We start from the raw sequence: 20578 nt of genomic DNA on the forward strand, positions 1-20578 counted from the left end.
AACTACACAGATCCAGATCTGCTGTTGCATGTATAATATGCTTGTAGATCTGGGTCTTGACAGCATATTAGTAGTAATCAGTAAAACTAACAACATAGACCCTAATCTGCTGGTGTTTTCTGTGATGGCAATCAGGATCAGTGTTGTTTTGCAGTTGGACTTGACTTGTAAGCAAATATATATGGTATGCATTTCTGCATGTCCCTTTGTTGAGAAATTTTGTCTCTTACATGGATCATCTTGTACAACCTGGAAAATATGTTCCACAATTTGTCATCTTCACTGTGAAATTCTGCAGACAGTGGTATAAGCCACTCACTCAATTTTCTATTACCAGATAGGTTTTTTATATTTAAAAGAATTACCATTCGAGAATTGTGATCAGCCATGGCAATTTTGGCAATTGTTCTCACCAACATTAGCTTGAAGAATAATTGTTAAAGATCAGTGACCTAATTACAAACATTTATTGCTTCATATGCTTTTAACAGGTTGCAAGTATTTGTTTGTGTCTGGAGATGGTGGTGTATGTTAAAGTGTGTATTAAAGTTTCTGAAATTTACATCATCAAAATATTGTACATAGTTTGGGTGTAGCAATCTGCCTCACCCGTATAAAATTAGTGACATCTTACAAAATTTGGGAGATTCTAATCCAACTTTTAAATTGCTTAAAAGTGAGGCATTCTGTCACAAGAAAGTATATCTTGTCACAATGTATATCAAATGAGGATATGTAAAATAATATGGAATAATTAAAATAACAGTTTCTGAACTGTTGGAATTGATGGGGAACACAACCTTTTGGTTTGAATTTAATAGGTTGAAAAGATGTGGATCAGGCTCTCTTTTTTACAAACTTCTGCAATTTGAGTACAGTAGAATGCTGATTATATGGATTACACCACAGTTTGAGTACAATAGAAGGCTGATTATGTGGATGACACCAGAATTTGAGTACACTAGAATACTGATTATACAGATGATACTTCAGTTTGAATACAATAGAATGCTGATTATATGGATGGCTACACAGTTTAAGTATTATAGAATGTTGATTTTTAGATGACTGCATGGTTTTGGTACAGTAGAATGCTGATTATCTGGATGACAATTATCTGGATTGTCCAATTGTATGGACCCCCCCGGTTGCTTGAAAACACCAATATCGTGTTAGTAGTAATTCATGTTTGTAGTAATTTGTATTAGTAGTAATTCATGTAGTAGTAGTAATTTGTATTAATAATATTTCATGTTTGTAGTAATTTGTATTATTAGTAATTCATGTTTGTAGTAATTTGTATTATTAGTAATTCATGTTTGTAGTAATTTGTATTAGTAGTAATTCAGATAAAATATCCAGATGAAAATTTACTGGACAAAATTTCTTCTGGATCAGGACAGTCTGCATCAATAAGCAAACAAATAATCATGCAGAAGGTTTGATGGCAGCATGTTACTTGAAAAAGACCATTTCATAGGTGGACTTTCATGTGTATTGACCAGCTAGGATGTTTAATTGAGATTATGTGTTTGCGCTTCCATATACATTAAATTATGGGAGTTTAATGAACAGAGAGATTTATTTTTTTCTTGATTAATTGCCTTCTGTTTGCTTGTATGTTTATTTATGTGTTTGTTTGCACTAGATACCTGTATAAGGTTCCAAAACCTGATGATGAGGCCATTGCTGTTTCGTTGTCTCCAGAGATCAGTCAGTCCACTGTCAGAAACTTCTTTTGCAGTGACGATTCATCAGAAGGTAAATAACAGGACTAGTTGTTTAATTGATTGAACATAGTTAAATCTCAGCATCCCCATTAGTTCAAAGGACACTTTAATTTTTGCCTACATAGATGAGATACATGCATCACTTGGCAACTTGCATCTTTTTTTGTTTTTGCATTGATATGGGTGTAAACATTAAGTTTTCCCTTTGCTCCATTTTTGTACAACTCTTGCATGTACAGTCTTGAACATCGTTTCATCTTGACGAGTATTACTCATATCTCGCAAAATTACGACACACTGACTTACATTTCTGGTTAATGTTAAGGCTGCTTCTAGAGCTAGGCTCACAGTTATGGTTAGGATTTGGGATCATTAGGGCCAAAAGAGGTAACAGATGACTGGAATGTGTAATTCAAGATTTCAAAGAATAATTACTTTTGTAATTTTATATATATATATATATATATATATATATATATATATATATATATATATATATATATATATATATATATATATATATATATATATATTGCAAGAGACATTATTCAGCAAAATATATTGTTTTAATGATGATTGAGTTTTACTTATGGAGATTTTCTGGCAGTTTTGATGATAGCTTCAGATATTAATTTTAGATGTTTTGCAGATCATCTTGGATCTGAACAAGCTGTTGATCTGTGTTGTTTACTGGAATATCAGTCAATTATGTTTACACAATTAAGTGTATACCATTTATCTATCCAACAATCACATAGTTTTGTTCCAACAATCACATAGTTTTGTTCCACATTGTATTTTGTATGACATTTGTCTGTCCACTTATCACAGTTTTTGTTACTTACTGTTAATTTTAGGCCATTTGAAATAAATTTATAAATTTGTGATAAATGTGTGCATTTGAGTTAAATTGGTACATTTGTGATAACTTTACATTTGAGATATATTGGTACATGAAACACTCATGCATTAGAGTGCAAGTTTAATACTTGTTTAGGGTCCAGTCCCAGTGCCAGGTCAAAGATTACCATTTTTAGTTTTTCTTTTCAATCCTATATTTTTACAGCAGTTTAAGTGATGACAATTTTTACAATTATATATATTACTAGAAGATGTGTCAGGTGTCCGAGTTTGGGCCATGTGTTCAAGGTCAATATCAAGGTCACAGATTAAAGCAATAGCAACTGTGTTCCCTCAACACACTAGCTGGAAGATATAAATTCATTGATCAGAATTGCTTGTCCAGCTTGAATTCATTGCTCATGCCTTAAAGAGTCTATACTGTTCCAATTCCAAATAAAACTATGGGACAGAAGTGAAATGAAAATATTTTGGTCAACCTTTGGCTCTTCCACTTAATATCTTTACATCCAAAGACAGTCATTTTAAAATTTGGTCAGAAAGCATATCAATTAACAGTACTATAATTGGCCTAGTATGGAATTTATGCTTACCAATATCAGTGTATGTATTTGTTAGTAACTTAATTAGTAAGTGAACAAATATTTTGAGCAGCATGAGAGGGAGATAACTCTTGGAGAAAAATAACTGGGATTAACAACACCTATATTTAGCAGTAAAAACAAGTTTTTCACAAAGGATTGAAAAGCAGTTACAAGTGACTTTTACTGAAATATTCAGCCTGAGATCAGTTCCATTTCTCAGTTATATTATTTGGCCTTAGCAGCTTTTATTTTCTTTACAAATTGTTTTTTCTTCAGATTAACTCAGTATCTTCCCAAAGTTGTCCTGTCTTGCTTGTTCATTTACCCCAGACCAGTCAGATGTAAGTCAGAAAAGGAGATGTTTTGTATATGTATCTCATGAATTATCTAAGACTGACCTTGGATTATTACTGTGTTTTTCAATATTATTGGAAGTGTGTGCACTGTTAACCATAAAACAGATTATTGAATTCATATTATTGTGGTTTTCTGATTTTTGGGGTTTGGTATGGGTATGGGTTTTGTGCTTGCTTCAGACATCTATTAGAGACCCAATGAACAACAATCTATATGTAAATACAATGGAACTTCCTTCCCAATTGATAAATAATGTATGAACGGAAAAGCATTTTCTTGCAAAAGTGCACAAATTTGTAACCATGAAAAATAAATGAATTCACAGTACTTCTAATTTTGTAGCATATTAACTGATTTTTCTTTCATTCAATAACTTGAATATATTTTAGAATATTTTGAGCATTTAATATTTGGGAATAATATTTTAATCATATTTTTCATTACTGTCAGTCTGAACTACAATTTGCATTTATAGTTTTCTGGCTATAACCCATGTATAATAATACCTCTTGTCAATGATTTGCTACATCAATGCTTTTAACAGATAACAGGGATTATGTGATCCTGTGCATCCAGACATGTGTGCATATGTAACGTTACCCAACATCTGGGATCTAGGACAGCTGAATGGCCTAAGGCACTCATAATTACAGATCACACACATCTCACCTGTCTGTGTGTTTTTGATTCTGCCAGGCCAATGTGGGTATCTGAGAAAGATTGCCAATTTCTTCCCATGGGTCAGTAGTGTTTTTAAGGGATTTTCATGGGTTATTCCTCCACCAGATATACTGGCCACCATGTATTGCCTATCTTATGCTGAAAAATGGCATCAAACCTACAAAATCAGACTGAAATCACCCAACACCTACACCACCATGTAAGATCAAGATCATGACAAGGAAAATTAACTCATTGATTTGTCCTTGTCTGTACCATAATATTTGGAATACAGAAATATTTTCAAGTTAATGTACTTTACCCAGATATACATCATGGTTCGAGGCTGTGTCATATACCACAGATACATCCCTATCTTGAGCATGGTCAGGGTCATAGCATGGGAAAGTATTACCAAGACCTGTTTCATTATATTGGCTGTGGCTTCATACTTTATGCAGATATATGTCATTACTAGACTGTGTGATGCATACAACATTCAGACCCCTACCTCAAAAAAGGTGAAGGTAATAGCTAAGGAAAATGCAGCTCTCTAACCTGTCTTCTTGTTCTGAACAGAATTCATTGTCATAAACTAAATGTTCCATCTTTTTAAAAAATGCAAGTATTTTCTGGAGAAGCAAAACTTTATGCTGGTGTTTATGTCATTTGCAGTCAACAATTATATAATTATTAGTTAAATAAATTGAAAACTAAACATTTTAAGCAAATTGTTAAAGACATTCCTAAGTTTTATGATGTCTGCATGGGAGGGTGCCATGTTTAAATGCATTTAGTAAGACATTGGTCATTAGCATGTAATGTACTGAGATAGCATGGCTATCTACATCAGAAATCATGCAGAGAACCACAGAATGAATTAAATAATAAATTATCAAATTATTCTTAGGCATGTTCAGAAGTAACATTCATGTCAGAAATGTTACGTGCCAAAATCAGGTAAGTTCTAAGCCAATATCATAGGTTTCCAAACGTGTAGTGACAGTCTGACATCGTACAAAGCACATGTATTTGTTGACATGAGGGAAGTATGTCTACTTTCTCACCACGGATGCTTCTCTGCAAACAACTGTTTGTGTATCAAATATTTCTAATGTAAAGATGGAAAATGGTATAAAAAATCATACAGTGATGAATGATTTCAATTCAATGGTACTTTGCTTTAAATTCATGCAGAAATGGTTTGAATTCTGCAACTGATTTTCAAGAACTTTTGCTTTCCAACTGCTGTTCCTGCTTGATCAGTTTTGTTCATGTTAAATGTAAGATAATCAATTTCAAATTTAAATAAGACTTTCTGATGCAGGATCGAGGAGATTTTCATAATGTTAATATTTTCAGGAAAAGAAGAGTTGTCATGTGCAATCAGTAAAAACATTCTGTAGAAGGCATATTGATGCATGATGTAACATATAGCTACTGTCCCTAGTCCAGGGAGTGATAATGCTTAAATAGGTTTGACATCACAATTAATTTAAAGCAAACAAATTAATGGCAGTCTGTAAGAATAACAGAAAACGGAGGGGAAAAAATGACACCTCATACAATAATTGTATCAGATAATGTAATGAGGCCATCCAAAAACATCAAATGGGAAAGAAATGACACCTCATACAATAATTGTATCAGATAATGTAATGAGACCATCCGTGAATGGGAAATAAATGACACCTCATACAATAATTGTATTAGATAATGTAATGAGGCCATCCACGAATGGGAAATAAATGACACCTCATACAATAATTGTATCAGATAATGTAATGAGGCCATTCGTGAATGGGAAATAAATGACACCTCATGCAATAATTGTATTAGATAATGTAATGAGGCCATCCGCAAATGGGAAAATAAATGACACCTCATACAATAATTGTATTAGATAATGTAATGAGGCCATCCATGAATGGGAAATAAATGACACCTCATACAATAATTGTATTAGATAATGTAATGAGGCCATCCGCGAATGGGAAAGAAATGACACCTCATACAATAATTGTATTAGATAATGTAATGAGGCCATCTGAAAACATTGAATGGGAAATAAATGACACCTCATACAATAATTGTATCAGATAATGTAATGAGGCCATCCGCAAATGGGAAATAGATGACACTTCATACAGTAATTGTATTAGATAATGTAATGAGGCCATCTGAAAACATTGAATGGGAAAGAAATGACGCCTCATACAATAATTGTATTAGATAATGTAATGAGGCCATCCGCGAATGGGAAATAAATGACACCTCATACAATAATTGTGTTAGATAATGTAATGAGGCCATCCGCGAATGGGAAAGAAATGACACCTCATACAATAATTGTATCAGATAATGTAATGAGGCCATCTGCGAATGGGAAAGAAATGACACCTCATACAATAATTGTATTAGATAATGTAATGAGGCCATCCGCGAATGGGAAAGAAATGACACCTCATACAATAATTGTATTAGATAATGTAATGAGGCCATCCAAAAACATCAAATGGGAAATAAATAACACCGCATACAATAATTGTATTAGATAATGTAATGAGGCCATCCGCGAATGGGAAAAAATGACACCTCATACAATGATCGTATCAGATAATGTAATGAGGCCATCTGCGAATGGGAAATAAATGACACCTCATACAATAATTGTATTAGATAATGTAATGAGGCCATCTGCGAATGGGAAATAAATGACACCTCATACAATAATTGTATCAAGTAATGTAATGAGGCCATTCGCGAATGGGAAATAAATGACACCTCATCCAATAATTGTATCAGATAATGTAATGAGGCCATCCAAAAACATCAAATGGGAAATAAATGACACCTCATACAATAATTGTATTAGATAATGTAATGAGGCCATCCGCGAATGGGAAATAAATGACACCTCATACAATAATTGTATTAGATAATGTAATGAGGCCATCCGCGAATGGGAAATAAATGACACCTCATACAATAATTGTATCAGATAATGTAATGAGGCCATCCAGAAACATCAAATGGGAAAGAAATGACACCTCATACAATAATTGTATTAGATAATGTAATGAGGCCATCTGCAAATGGGAAATAAATGACACCTCATACAATAATTGTATCAGATAATGTAATGAGGCCATCCGCGAATGGGAAATAAATGATACCTCATACAATAATTGTATCAGATAATGTAATGAGGCCATCCAAAAACATCAGATGGGAAATAAATGACACCTCATACAATAATTGTATCAGATAATGTAATGAGGCCATCCGCGAATGGGAAATTAATGACACCTCATACAATAATTGTATCAGATAATGTAATGAGGCCATCCACAAACATCAAATGGGAAATAAATGACACTTCATACAATAATTGTATTAGATAATGTAATGAGGCCATCTGCGAATGGGAAATAAATGACACCTCATACAATAATTGTATCAGATAATGTAATGAGGCCATCCGCGAATGGGAAAGAAATGACACCTCATACAATAATTGTATTAGATAATGTAATGAGGCCATCCGCGAATGGGAAAGAAATGACACCTCATACAATAATTGTATCAGATAATGTGATGAGGCCATCCACGAATGGGAAATAAATGACACCTCATACAATAATTGTATCAGATAATGTAATGAGGCCATCCATAAACATGAAATGGGAAATAAATGACACCTCATACAATAATTATATTAGATGATGTAATGAGGCCATCTGCGAATGGGAAATAAATGACACCTCATACAATAATTGTATTAGATAATGTAATGAGGCCATCCGCGAATGGGAAAGAAATGACACCTCATACAATAATTATATTAGATAATGTAATGAGGCCATCCGTGAATGGGAAATAAATGACACCTCATACAATAATTGTATCAGATAATGTAATGAGGCCATCCACGAATGGGAAATAAATGACACCTCATACAATAATTGTATTAGATAATGTAATGAGGCCTTCTGAAAACATCAAATGAGAAAGAAAAATTCTTTTATGGATTAACAAAGAACATGAACCTTTAAATTGCCCAAATTAAAAATAATAAGTGATTAAAAATACAAAAATGATGCAAGAAATTTTTTAAATACATAAATCTTTCAAGTTGATGATTATGATTTGGAGAGTCCTTGGATATATTTTTTGTCTCCATTATCACACAGTCACAACATCATCTGGATATTTTTAATGATATGCAAAAAGTGTTGGACAAAGATCTCACTGAGCCAAATAACATAATTTTTTTGCACAATACCAGTGAAGAACTATATTCATGTGGAAATAAATTGCCCTTACTCTGTTGTTTTAGAAGTAAGTGACATGCACAACTTAAAAAGCATTATGAAAATATATTTGGGAAACCTTGTCTGAGATGATACTTTTATTTTATGACATCAAATTCTGTACCATACATTTATGAAACTTTGCCCAAACATACATCCGAAGTAGATAATGCTTCATTCACCATGGTAATGCTACCCATCAGAGGTCAAGGTCATCATGGGGTTGGGGGGGGATTTAATGCCATTTTTATGTACTATCACATGTTTTTTCCTACTATTTAGCATTTGAACAATAACATGGATTGAAAGCAAATACAGTGTGCACCTTTATGTTTAGGGTTTGACATTAATAATTTAAATTCCTTGCTCAGTCGACCATGTTCTGACAGAACCAACTTGCACTGACCAATGCCTTCTTTGACCAGAGTCATATTGGGTCAAAATTTAAAGGAAAGAATTGGGAAGAAAATTTACTGATAAATGATTGAATTTATTGTTAGTCTGTTGTGATAAATGATTGAATTTATTAATAGTCTGTTCTATTCTTTGTCCTTTTTCCCAACCCACTAATTTCCTTCTCTATCAGTGATGAAAACCCATGCAAAAAGTCACATTTGATGTTTCACCCATGTGTTTGACATCTGTTTTTCTGAATATTGTAAGATAATGTTACTTAGGAAGTGACATAAAATAATGAAATTATTGTAACACTAATAGAGCAAAATACCACGTATACTTGCTTTTAAGTTGAGTCCTACAGCAAACTGCATAGACTCAGATATGGTGGCGCTATACAGTTTCGCATTTTGCATAGGGTTAGGATTTTAAAGAAAAAGAATGTCCCCGGCTTTCCTCACTGGTTATACTGGCTATTTAAAAAAGACCTTGTATATCTTAGGTATAATGCAAAGAACTTTTAATTCCCTTTATTTTGGTGTATGATTGATGGGTGTACTATGGGTTATAGAGTATATAGCTTAGCCTTACTTCAAATGTGCACCTTTCAAAAAAGTGCTAGCTCTACTTGATCATTTTCACTTCCTGAACTTCAGAGGTAAATTGTATAAAAAAGAGCCGATAACTTTTTTTACATTTTATATATTTGGTAATTCATTCATTGCACTTTCAGAAGCTGGTATTGTGTAGTCTGGCAAAATTCATTTTCCCTATTTTAATAGCTGCTATGTACAGTGTACTTTAGACTAATTCAGACTGATATTTTAACACAAGGGAGCAGTCATTTTAGTTAGCAGTGTGCTTAAATCATGTAAAATTTCCAAAAGTACAATATCCAAAAGAAATATCATCCACATTACATTAATGTAGCATAGAGGTATGCAAACATTCTCTCCACTGTGCATGTTTTAAATGCGAACTACTTCACCTTACATACGTCACTCTCTCAAAAGTACATATTATCTGGTGAGCGCCACCATAAAGAAGATATAGGTATTATTTTTGTATGATTTAATTATGTTTATATGGTGGAAACATTTAAGTCGCAAGCATCAAAACAATCCTTTTGAATAATTCTTCTGCCTTTCCCCCCACAGAATAGTATTTATGAGTGTCAGAGTCTCTAACAAGTCCAGCCTCCCCACCCATGATAAAAGTGAGCTATTTTAAGAATGCACATTACATTTTGTAAACATAGCAACCAATGTTATGCTGAATGACAGGAACATGAAACTAGCCAGAATTATTTCTGAGATATCAACAATGAATTTTACAATTAGAAAAGAAAGGTAACTCATCAGGTTCATAAAGGTCAAAGGTCAGAGTGTAAAATATTTGCCTATTGTTTAATATGGAAGAAGCGAATTCACTTTCTCTTCATTTATTTTTTTTTATTTCATTGCAAATAAATGAAAAGAAACATTTTCGCCATATATTTCTGTCACTTATTGCAACAGTTTTAAATTTAAGTTGACTCTATTCCTATATTCTAAGACTTCTAATTTCCCCATAATTAAGGTCACTACTCACACAAACATACCTCATGGCAAATTATGTAAGCAAGAGAAAAATGATCATAATTAGCTTATTTGTATGCTTAACATCAATATGAATGTACCATTTTATTCAGAACATCATACATAATTATATGAAAATAAAAAAAAATAATTGCAAACATTTTTATATTCTCTTTAAGGTGGCGCTATATAGTTTCACATTTTGCATGGGGTTAGGATTTTAAAGAAAAAGAATGTCCCCGGCTTTCCTCACTGGTTATACTGGCTATTTAAAAAAGACCTTGTATATCTTAGTTATAATGCAAAGAACTTTTAATTCCCTTTATTTTGGTGTATGATTGATGGGTGTACTATGGGTTATAGAGTATACAGCTTAGCCTTACTTCAAATGTGCACCTTTCAAAAAAGTGCTAGCTCTACTTGGTCATTTTCACTTCCTGAACTTCAGAGGTAAATTGTATAAAAAAGAGCCGATAACTTTTTTTACATTTTATATATTTGGTAATTCATTCATTGCACTTTCAGAAGTTGGTATTGTCTAGTCTGGCAAATTCATTTTCCCTATTTTAATAGCTGCTATGTATAGTGTACTTTAGACTAATTCAGACTGATTTTTTAACACAAGGGAGCAGTCATTTTAGTTAGCAGTGTGCTTAAATCATGTAAAATTTCCAAAAGTACATTATCCAAAAGAAATATCATCCACATTACATTAATGTAGCATAGAGGTATGCAAACATTCTCTCCACTGTGCATGTTTTAAATGCGAACTACTTCACCTTACATACGTCACTCTCTCAAAAGTACATATTATCTGGTGAGCGCCACCTATGCCATTGAATAATATGCCAGCAGATCTAGGTCTATGCAATTCGCTAGGAGTAATCAGTAATCAGTAGGAAAAAACAATATAGGCCCTGATCTACCGATGCATTATGCAATGGCTGATCGCGTGTGTGTTGTTTGTGGTTAGACTTGACTTATAAATGAGTATTATTTGTGGTAATTTTGATGTTAACTGAATTATCAGATTTAATTAGGGTACTGTTGTAAATATATCTGATGCTTACATGTCTGAAAAGCAAGCATCTATCAGACTTAAACAGATCATGATAGACTTAAGGTAGCTGGATTACATTGGCATTAATCATGATGCTTACATGTCTGAAAAGCAAGCATCTATTTGACTTGAACAGAAGATCATGATAGACTTAAGGTAGCTGGATTACATTGGCATTAATCATGATGCTTACATGTCTGAAAAGCAAGCATTTATTAGACTTGAACAGATCATGATAGACTTAAAGTAGCTGGATTACATTGGCATTAATCATGAGTATAGAAGAGCATGTTTCACTAAAAAAAATGTTGTGCTACTGTTGTTTGAAATGAACACTGGCAACATGGTGTGAAATAAAACATTTCTTTATCGCATCATTCAAATTGTAAGGTCTGCAAACATTTCCTCTCAATTTTATTATTGTAACATCTAAAAATCACTTGCCTTTTTAAAACTTTTTTACCTATAATTTGCTCACACCTTAGTTTCAATTGCCTTGAGTGAGTGGGCAACTTTGAATTTCAGTCCCTGATGTTATTATTGTGTTCATCAAATGCAATTTTCACCTTTTGTCAGATGTCTTTCACTTGGATCTTTCCCAAGTGGGTTGAACATGTTGAATATGCCCATTGCATCATTCCCTAATGGGCTTGGAAATGCTGAATAGGCACACTGCATCCTTCCCCAATGGGCTTGGAAATGGTAAATAGGCCCATTGCATCCTTCCCCAATGGGTTTGGAAATGTTGAATTTAGTTACTGCATAAGTTCTCCTTTGAAAACATTCCTGATCACATTAGTGTTAGAAAGATGATCCATTACCTCTTGGGTCCAGTAATCATGAAATGATGAAAATGCGTCTTTCCCATCAATATGCCATATAAACAAAGGTAGGAAACTCTTTGCAGTCCTTCCCCTTACAACCTCCAGGTGTCTTTGGTTTGCCAACTTTTAGCTTTTTGCTAATACAAGTCACATATATGATCACCTCTCAAGGAATCTAATTCAACATTGTAGATTTTACAACCATCCATCAACACTTTTGATATTTATGGTTTATACTAAATGATGCAATCATTATTTTTCAAATTTAATTATTTCTATTTGAATTTGGTGCAGTCGTGGACTTTGTACATTTGTTCAAAAAATGTCTTGACCTCATGCTATCATGGTATGTACCTTTTGTTTGTTGTTTTAGCATACACTGTGGATATTTATTTGCTTATTTAGTAAAAAGCATTGTTTCTTTGTGGAAGTAACACAAGTCAGGTTGTAAATTCCCCCAAATTTTTGCCCTTGATGTTCAGAAAATTGACCGAGATGTGAATGAAATGCACAAAATGTAAAAGTATAAAGCCAGTGAAGACATTGGCTTGTGTGTGCTGAATGTTCATCCATGACTACATGCAGTGTGTGTGTGTGTGTGTAAGGTATGGTCAAAAAACATATGGACTACAGTATTAAGTCTTGGTCTTAAGAATAAAGTGAGATGGAGTAAATCCACAGAAATGGAATGCTATGACTTATGTTTACATCCTAAGATGTAATCACTAGCCAGCATTGTAGTAGACACATTGTCGAACCACCACCTCCCTCCCATACTGATATGTACAGTACCAGCAAGTACCATACAACTGGAAAAACAAAGTGATTGCGGACTTGCCATTTCAGCAGGCTTTGTCAGAGTCGCAGATAAGGTGACAATAAAAGAGACCATGACATAGTTGCTGGCCTCAGGTGAATTAATTCTAACTCACCCCTCTTATATTTTGAGTATTGAGTTGGAATATATATGCAATTGTCCTCCCTTTTCTAGGTTGCCCAGTCCCCCCTTATGTCGGAGCATGGCCCAAGGACCTGTAAGTCTTCGTGCATAGGGTATTTCCAAATGTGGAAGAGCTGTATTGCCACCAGTCAAGTCAGTCTCTGTAATGCCATTCTGGCTGCCATTCAGCAGTCCAGCAAGCAGGCAGGCCATACTCGACAATCAGTAACCGGAAATCATCACTTAGCAAGTTTTTCTGTATACTGGCTGGTCACACATGGTTATGTATTTCCAGTTAACCATATGTTATTACCAAGCATTTACTGACCTGGCTGTCCAGCCATATGTAATGCTGGCCACCCAGCCAACAGCCAGGCCAACTGTCCATCCAAGAGCCATGCTGACCACCAGACTTAAACCAGGCCAACTGGCCAGTCAGAAGTCAAACTGACAGCCATCATGATTACCAGCACTTCTTACTGGCAAGTACAATCTGAGAAACATGCCTGGACGATGATGAAACTTGTGAACAAATTATTATGGCTTATGCACACTGAAGAGATCGATAGTACACAAGGATGAAAGCATAGCCTCATCCCTACCCCCCCGCAATATTTTATTCAGATGCTAACAGAATTCCTGATGATGAAAACCCCCACAGTGAGTGCAGGGATAGTCTTGAAGATTCACCATACACAAATCCTACTATGGAGCATGTGGAATTCTGCTTTAAAATGGCCATGGAGAAAATTTACAGAGTGCTGCTGATCTTTGAGTGGATTAGAAAGAGGGAGAAGAACATTCTTTCTACTGTCTTTTTCCACAGTCAGCAAAGGTGAAAGACATTTCAGACTGATCAAATATGGGACCTGGCAATTCCCCCCTTTCTTCATGTAAAGCCAACTTCCATCATTGTTCATGCCACAGACATCACATGCAATCACTAACATTCAGCACTGAGCTGTTTTCCTTGGATAAAATCACTGGAGCAACCAATATGACCATCTGTTTGTTTTACAAGGTGGATAAAAATGTACTGCATGCCAACTCCAAGTTGGTGAGAAACATGATTGCTACTGCTTCTGTGCTAGATTTGGTATGTCTAGCTATATTTTGACTGTCAAAAAAAACCACTGGGAAGCCACGGTAATTAATAGGCCCATACATCACATGATGGTGAACACCATGATTGTGTCAGTTATTCTTGATCTTGTGAGACCAAATGTCTGTCTGCACTCTGATGACCTAAAACTACATCATGCCTTGGCTCTGCATTGGGCACCTTTTGGCATGACATTTGGCTGTAAAATTGAGGATGTGTGAAAGCAGGCATCATAAGAACTGCCACTTCAACTCGCCTTGCCAACTACTATACATGTATTCACATGGATATATTAATGTGAGTATTGGAAAGGGATGTATGAGAGGCAGGAGTATATTAATGTGAGTATTGGGATGGGATGCATGAGTGGCATAGATATATTTATGTGAGCATTGTTATGGGATGCATGAGGCAGGGGTATATTAATGTGACAATTGGGATGGGATGCATGAGAGGAATGGATATATTAATGTGACCATTGGGATGGGATGCATGAGAATTAGGGTTATATTAATGTAAGCAATGGGATGGGATGCATGAGGCAGGGTATATTAATGTGAGAATTGGGATGGGATGCATGAGGCAGGGGTATATTAATGTGACTATTGGGATGGGATGCATGAGAGGAATGGATATATTAATGTGACCATTGGGATGGGATGCATGAGAATTAGGGTTATATTAATGTAAGCAATGGGATGGGATGCATGAGGCAGGGTATATTAATGTGAGAATTGGGATGGGATGCATGAGACAGGGGTATATTAATGTGACCATTGGGATGGGATGCATGAGAGGTAGAGTTATATTAACTCATTCGGCCCCGATCCCGTCTGTAGGCATGATCCAGTTTCTGCATTCATTGGCCGATTCCGCCTGTAGTCGTGTTTACTGCATTCAATGGCCGATACCGTCTCCAGGCGTGATGAATGTGTGTTAGATACAACGTCTCTGATTGGTTAGAAATGGTTTATTCCAAGAACTAAACAACTATTAAACCAATCAGAAATGATTTTACTTTCATTTGTGGAAATTTGAATTGTTCAGAAGCCAAGGGCTAAAGTTTGAGAGCAGTTTGACTACACGTGTTCTGTTCATGAAAAATCATAAATGATGGCAGACTGAAGAGTGATTTTTGATGAGGGCAAAAATGTGGAGTTTCTCAGGTTTGATCTTGAAAATATTGAGCAAGCTAAGGAAAGATATGTTCAGCAGTTGGATATTTTGTGAGATTTAGATTTGGACATAGAAGTTTCTGAGATTGAATCATCCGAAGATGATGATGCTGACAGCGATGATGACGGAGTTCTTGCAGATAAACGTTGAACATAAGTTTGTAAATACTGTATAAATAAGTTGTGAAAGACTTCGACAAATAGGGAAAAAATTAATCTATTTGTCGACAAATTCATTTGAAATAAATGGTGAAAATTTCATGGATTTTGTTTGGATATAAGAAGAGAAATTAAGGTAAGAGTGAATGCATGTGCACGATGTTTTCAAACAGGTAAAAACTATGGGGCACAAGCAGCTAGACACAGCTTTGTGCTTCTGAGGCATATCAGCAGAAATACTGAAAACAGTGCTGGGGCCGAATGAGTTAATGAGACCATTGGGATGGGATGCACAAGAGGCAGCGGTATATTAATGTGAGAATTGGGATGGGATGCATGAGGCAAGGGTATATTAATGTGACCATTGGGATGGGATGCATGAGAATTAGGGGTATATTAATGTGAGCAGTGGGATGAGAAACAGGGTATATTAATGTGAGCATTTTGTTCACTTTGCTATATTATCACCTGTACTTTTATTTAGCAAAAAAACATGGATTTTTTTTTTTTTACAGGCATTGTATTTCAAGATGCTGCATTGTTTCTAGGGCTTCTTTGTTATAACCAGCACAACCCTTGACTTTCAGATATTTCTTGTGTCTTTGATATTGCTGGCTTGCACTACAGTTGCACAGATGTATATTTCTGTCTTTTGCATGATATTTGGAGATAATTGGCTGTTCTGATGATACTTTTGAATGAATATGAGGAATAACAGAGTTGCATTCTTTTTATTTATAATGATTTAGTGTTTTCTTTGGATTGTTTTAGATTCAACAATATTCTTGAATAGGAAATAAACAGTTTGCACAATAGTATGAAAAGGATCCATGTTAGATTGCAACTTTTGTTAAGTGACAGAACTTTCAATCCAGCATAGGGTGAAGTGGTTGAAAAATTAGGAGTCATGAGTGTCAAATTGTCAGAATTTAGAATATTTAAAACAGTTGCTTAAACAAGATGTTTTTATAGACATTTGTGTCAGAGAGTACAAGAACAAAAGAAATATGAAAATGTTTAGAAAACAGGCAAATTTTCTTCTGATCTATTCAGAAAAATTGTAATATGAATTGGCTTTTATACAAGACGGCAACCTTTGAAAACAGGTTCCTAATAAAAATGGATGGCAAGTATTGAAGTACAAGTCCTGTTCTATTTGTTCTACAAACTGAATATGAAATAAATTTGTTCTCCTTTGCTAGAAATCAGCCTTTAACAAAGAGTAATAATTTGATTGTGATTTGACTGCAGATGCATTGAATTTCACAGACTTGTTCAAGTTTTATGCAAATTTTTTAAAGGAATATTATAAATTGGTACCTATATTGAAGGTTTTAAAATTCATTTAGTCAACACAAATTTGACCAAAAGCATGAAAATACTTGTTTTGTAATGTTTTTTGAACAGGAAAAATACAAAAAAAATTGATATTTGCATTCAGAATACAAACAACATTCATGCACAAAAAAGGATGAAGAGATTTCCACTTGAAAAAAGGAAAAGTAATCACTTTCTTAGTATATTTTGGTGAAATGACTTGCACTTGGGTGACTATTTAGCTTGAATTGACCCTTGCATGGATCCTGAATTGAATTGACATTTCTTTTCCAACAATCTACATGCATCTGCTTAGTCAGTGAAAATTTGTATAAATCCCTTATGAATGAACATATAACATGTTTGTTGTGTTCCATCTTATTTTCTTTAGCTGCTTTTGTGGTTCCATTTTCAGTCTCAAAGCACCAAAAGCAGATAGATGCCAAAGGTACCACTTACAGATTATTCACTTTTACTCTTTGCTTGCTTTGTTTCCATTCTGTGTGTGCACACTGGCTAGGATATGCTTCCTCACTGCATTTAAATTTTTCATAATATTCCAGCTAAGGAAAGGATAGTGCAGCAAAAATCTAAATACATTATGCAATCATAATATTAACAAGACATTGGCTGGCAGTGCTGGCTCATTTCAAATTGTAACTATTACCTGTCTGTCTGTCTGTATAACTCAGTCATATTCCTTTTGTTTATTTTGAGTAATAAAATTGAGAAGCTTAAGAATTCATGTTTATTATAATTTCCAAACGGTCTATTTGAGGACTAAAAGATTAGCAGGGGTGGGGGTTTAGTTTTCTTTTCATTTAAAGAAAGGCAGACATTTTATAAATATAGAAGGGATTTAACTGATATGTATCAGTATTGATGGAAAATATGATGTGCAATTTTACACATTTTGTTTATATTTTTGGTGGGAATGTTTAGAAATGAGCATGAATCTTGCAGTTTTGCATCCTAGAATAGACACTGTTTGCACTCCCTAAATTCTGCTGAAAAAGTATTATGTTTTTCTGGTCACAGATCAGAATACGATTATGATCATAGTCATTGTGTAAAAGTGACTTTTAATAAATTTGAACAACTTTTAAGTAAATGGAGTCTGCCTGCCTATGCTTTAATATTGTGATTGCTTCAGGTGTTCGTTATCAGAGGCATTGTGCATTCTTTTGTATGATTGAAATGTAACAGAGTTTATTATTATTGTAAATTTTAAAGTTTATTTCTGTTGCTTTTTACATTATATAAATGGAGCTACATCTTGCATGCACATGTACTTTGTGACCCAGTCACTATAACACATGGTATCTACTGTTATCATGTAGTATCTACAGATTCCCAGAAACATGGGACACTTTGTATACAAGATACACTGAGTGTCTCACATATAAGACAGATTCAGCTTTAAACAGCACAGACCAAGATTCGCTGTTGCATAATGTGATTGCAGATCTGGGTCTATGCAGTTTGTTAGGAATACTCAGGAACAAACAGTATAGACCCTGATCTGCCAGCACATTATTCAATGTTAAATCAGGATATATGTTGTTTGCTGTTGAACTCCACTTATGAGTGAGTACATCTCTATGTATTGTGATGCAAGTTAGATATTCACACATCCCTGATATAAAGAGCTACACCCTGCATTCACACGGAAATCTTGATTATTAAACATCCCTGACTTATGGTACAATCATCAGGTATGTAAATATTGACACATATTGAGATTACACAAATCTCTGATGTGATAAACTCATCAGGTGTGTCAATATTGACATGGGGTTTCTCACATCTCTAATATTGTAAACTCATCAGATGTACAAATATTGACACATATTTAGGTTTGTACATATATGGACATGCGCGGGGCCTCGAGTGGCTGAGTGGTCTAAAGCGCTCTCCTTTACGGATCACAGCCATCTCACCTCTGTCTGCATGGGTTTGAGTCTCGGATTCAGCAAGTGTGGATATGGGAGAAAGCTTGCCAGTAGCTTCTTGTGGGTTGGTGGTTCTTTCCGGGGGTTTTCCTGGGTTCTCCCTCCACCATTAATACTGGCTACCATGTATAGCCTATTGTGTGCTGAAAAATGGCGTTAAACCCTACAACAGCAGTAACAACATGGACATGCATACATTCATATTTGCTTATCCCCAGATACATGAAATCTTCAGTTATTTGGACCTCATTTGGATTTTTCAGTTTACTCTTGATTCACTTTTGTTTTTCTTTTTGGTTGAAGTAAAGGTAGTAGTATTGATAATACAAATTAGGCTCCCAGTCACTGAAGTAAAAGTAGTAGTATTACTAATACAAATTAATCTCTCAATGAAGTACAAGGGGTTAGTATTAATAATACAAATTAGGTTTCCACTCAGTGAAGTAAAGGTAGTAGTATTAATAATACAAATTAAGCTCTCACTCAGTGAAGTACAAAGGGGTAGTGTTAATAATACAAATTAAGCTCCTGTGGTCATGGATTCAAACCCTGGCCAAGTCATACCAAAGACTTGTTAAAAAGGTACAAGCAGCTGTTTTGCATGGCTCTCAGCATTAAGAGGTTAGTGTAAGGATTGGTCGGCCTGGTGTCAGGATAATGTGACTTTGTGGGACATAATGCAACATGTCTGTGGAACCAGTGTGAGACATCATTATAAACTGTCACACTGAAGACATTGTAGCAATAATGCTGAACAATTATTAAAGCTATGCAAAAAAAATCCAAAACACACAAATTAGGATCCCACTCTCTGAAGTAAAGGTAGTACGTGTAGTATTAATACAAATTAGGGTCACACTCAGTGATATTACAAGGTAGTAGGAAATATATTTCCAGCATTCCATGACCACCTATTGCAGGATTTATGTCCCCAGATTGTATGTCCTCCTGACTTTGGTTTCTATATCTAACTTTACCAGATAATGAGTGATTTGGTAATGGTATTTATATTGATGAAACCTTGAGTGAGTTTGATTTCGCCAGCATTTCACAACATCATTTGCAGGAGTTATGCTCCCTGATTGCCTGTACCCATGACTGTGAGAGGTTCACATCTGAAATAAGGCTGAGCTGTTTACTCTTTGACCAAAATTACACCCAATAAAGGGAATTCAAAATTACTGTAACAAAGCCTATTATAGACCAGATTTTTAAAAAAAATAACCTGGATAATCAGTGAAGACAGCCTGGGAATCTATTTTTTCAAAACAAATTAAACCCTGTGCAAGGTATGAAACTGCAGAGCAGAACATTATTTCCTGATCATATAGTGCCACAGGAAAAGCTAGTCAATCAGACTCACATCAGCTCTAATTGTATGTAACTGTAATTTTAAAATACCAATCACTGATTTTATCTTTGTCTCACTAGTGAGATACAGTAGCCACTTTTTTGGTACCAGCAGCAGTGTCAACAATGCTCAAATTTTGCATTAAAGATTTTGAAAATCACATACCTTCTACATTAGTTGCTGCATTCAGGTGAAACTCCTAGATCACAATAGCTCAGAA

The 20578-nt window shown here is 34.6% G+C and overlaps 1 protein-coding gene across 2 annotated transcripts in view; it reads left to right on the plus strand.

Annotated features, from left to right (window-relative positions):
• LOC149775790 (synergin gamma-like) overlaps nucleotides 1-20578 on the plus strand; it is a 160037-nt gene that overhangs the window by 89622 nt on the left and 49837 nt on the right. The window contains exons 12-13 of one of the 2 annotated variants that reach the window (XM_089943378.1): nucleotides 1649-1761; nucleotides 17471-17503. In XM_089943378.1, the coding sequence (XP_089799504.1) occupies nucleotides 1649-1761; nucleotides 17471-17503 (146 nt within the window). The remainder of the gene's footprint in view (nucleotides 1-1648; nucleotides 1762-17470; nucleotides 17504-20578) is intronic. The other variant, XM_089943379.1, reaches the window with a different exon arrangement.

The sequence above is a fragment of the Sinohyriopsis cumingii genome, chromosome 19, assembly GCF_028554795.1.
Source record: "Sinohyriopsis cumingii isolate HCF-2022 chromosome 19, ASM2855479v2, whole genome shotgun sequence".
In the NCBI taxonomy this organism is placed as follows: Eukaryota; Metazoa; Mollusca; class Bivalvia; order Unionida; family Unionidae; genus Sinohyriopsis; species Sinohyriopsis cumingii.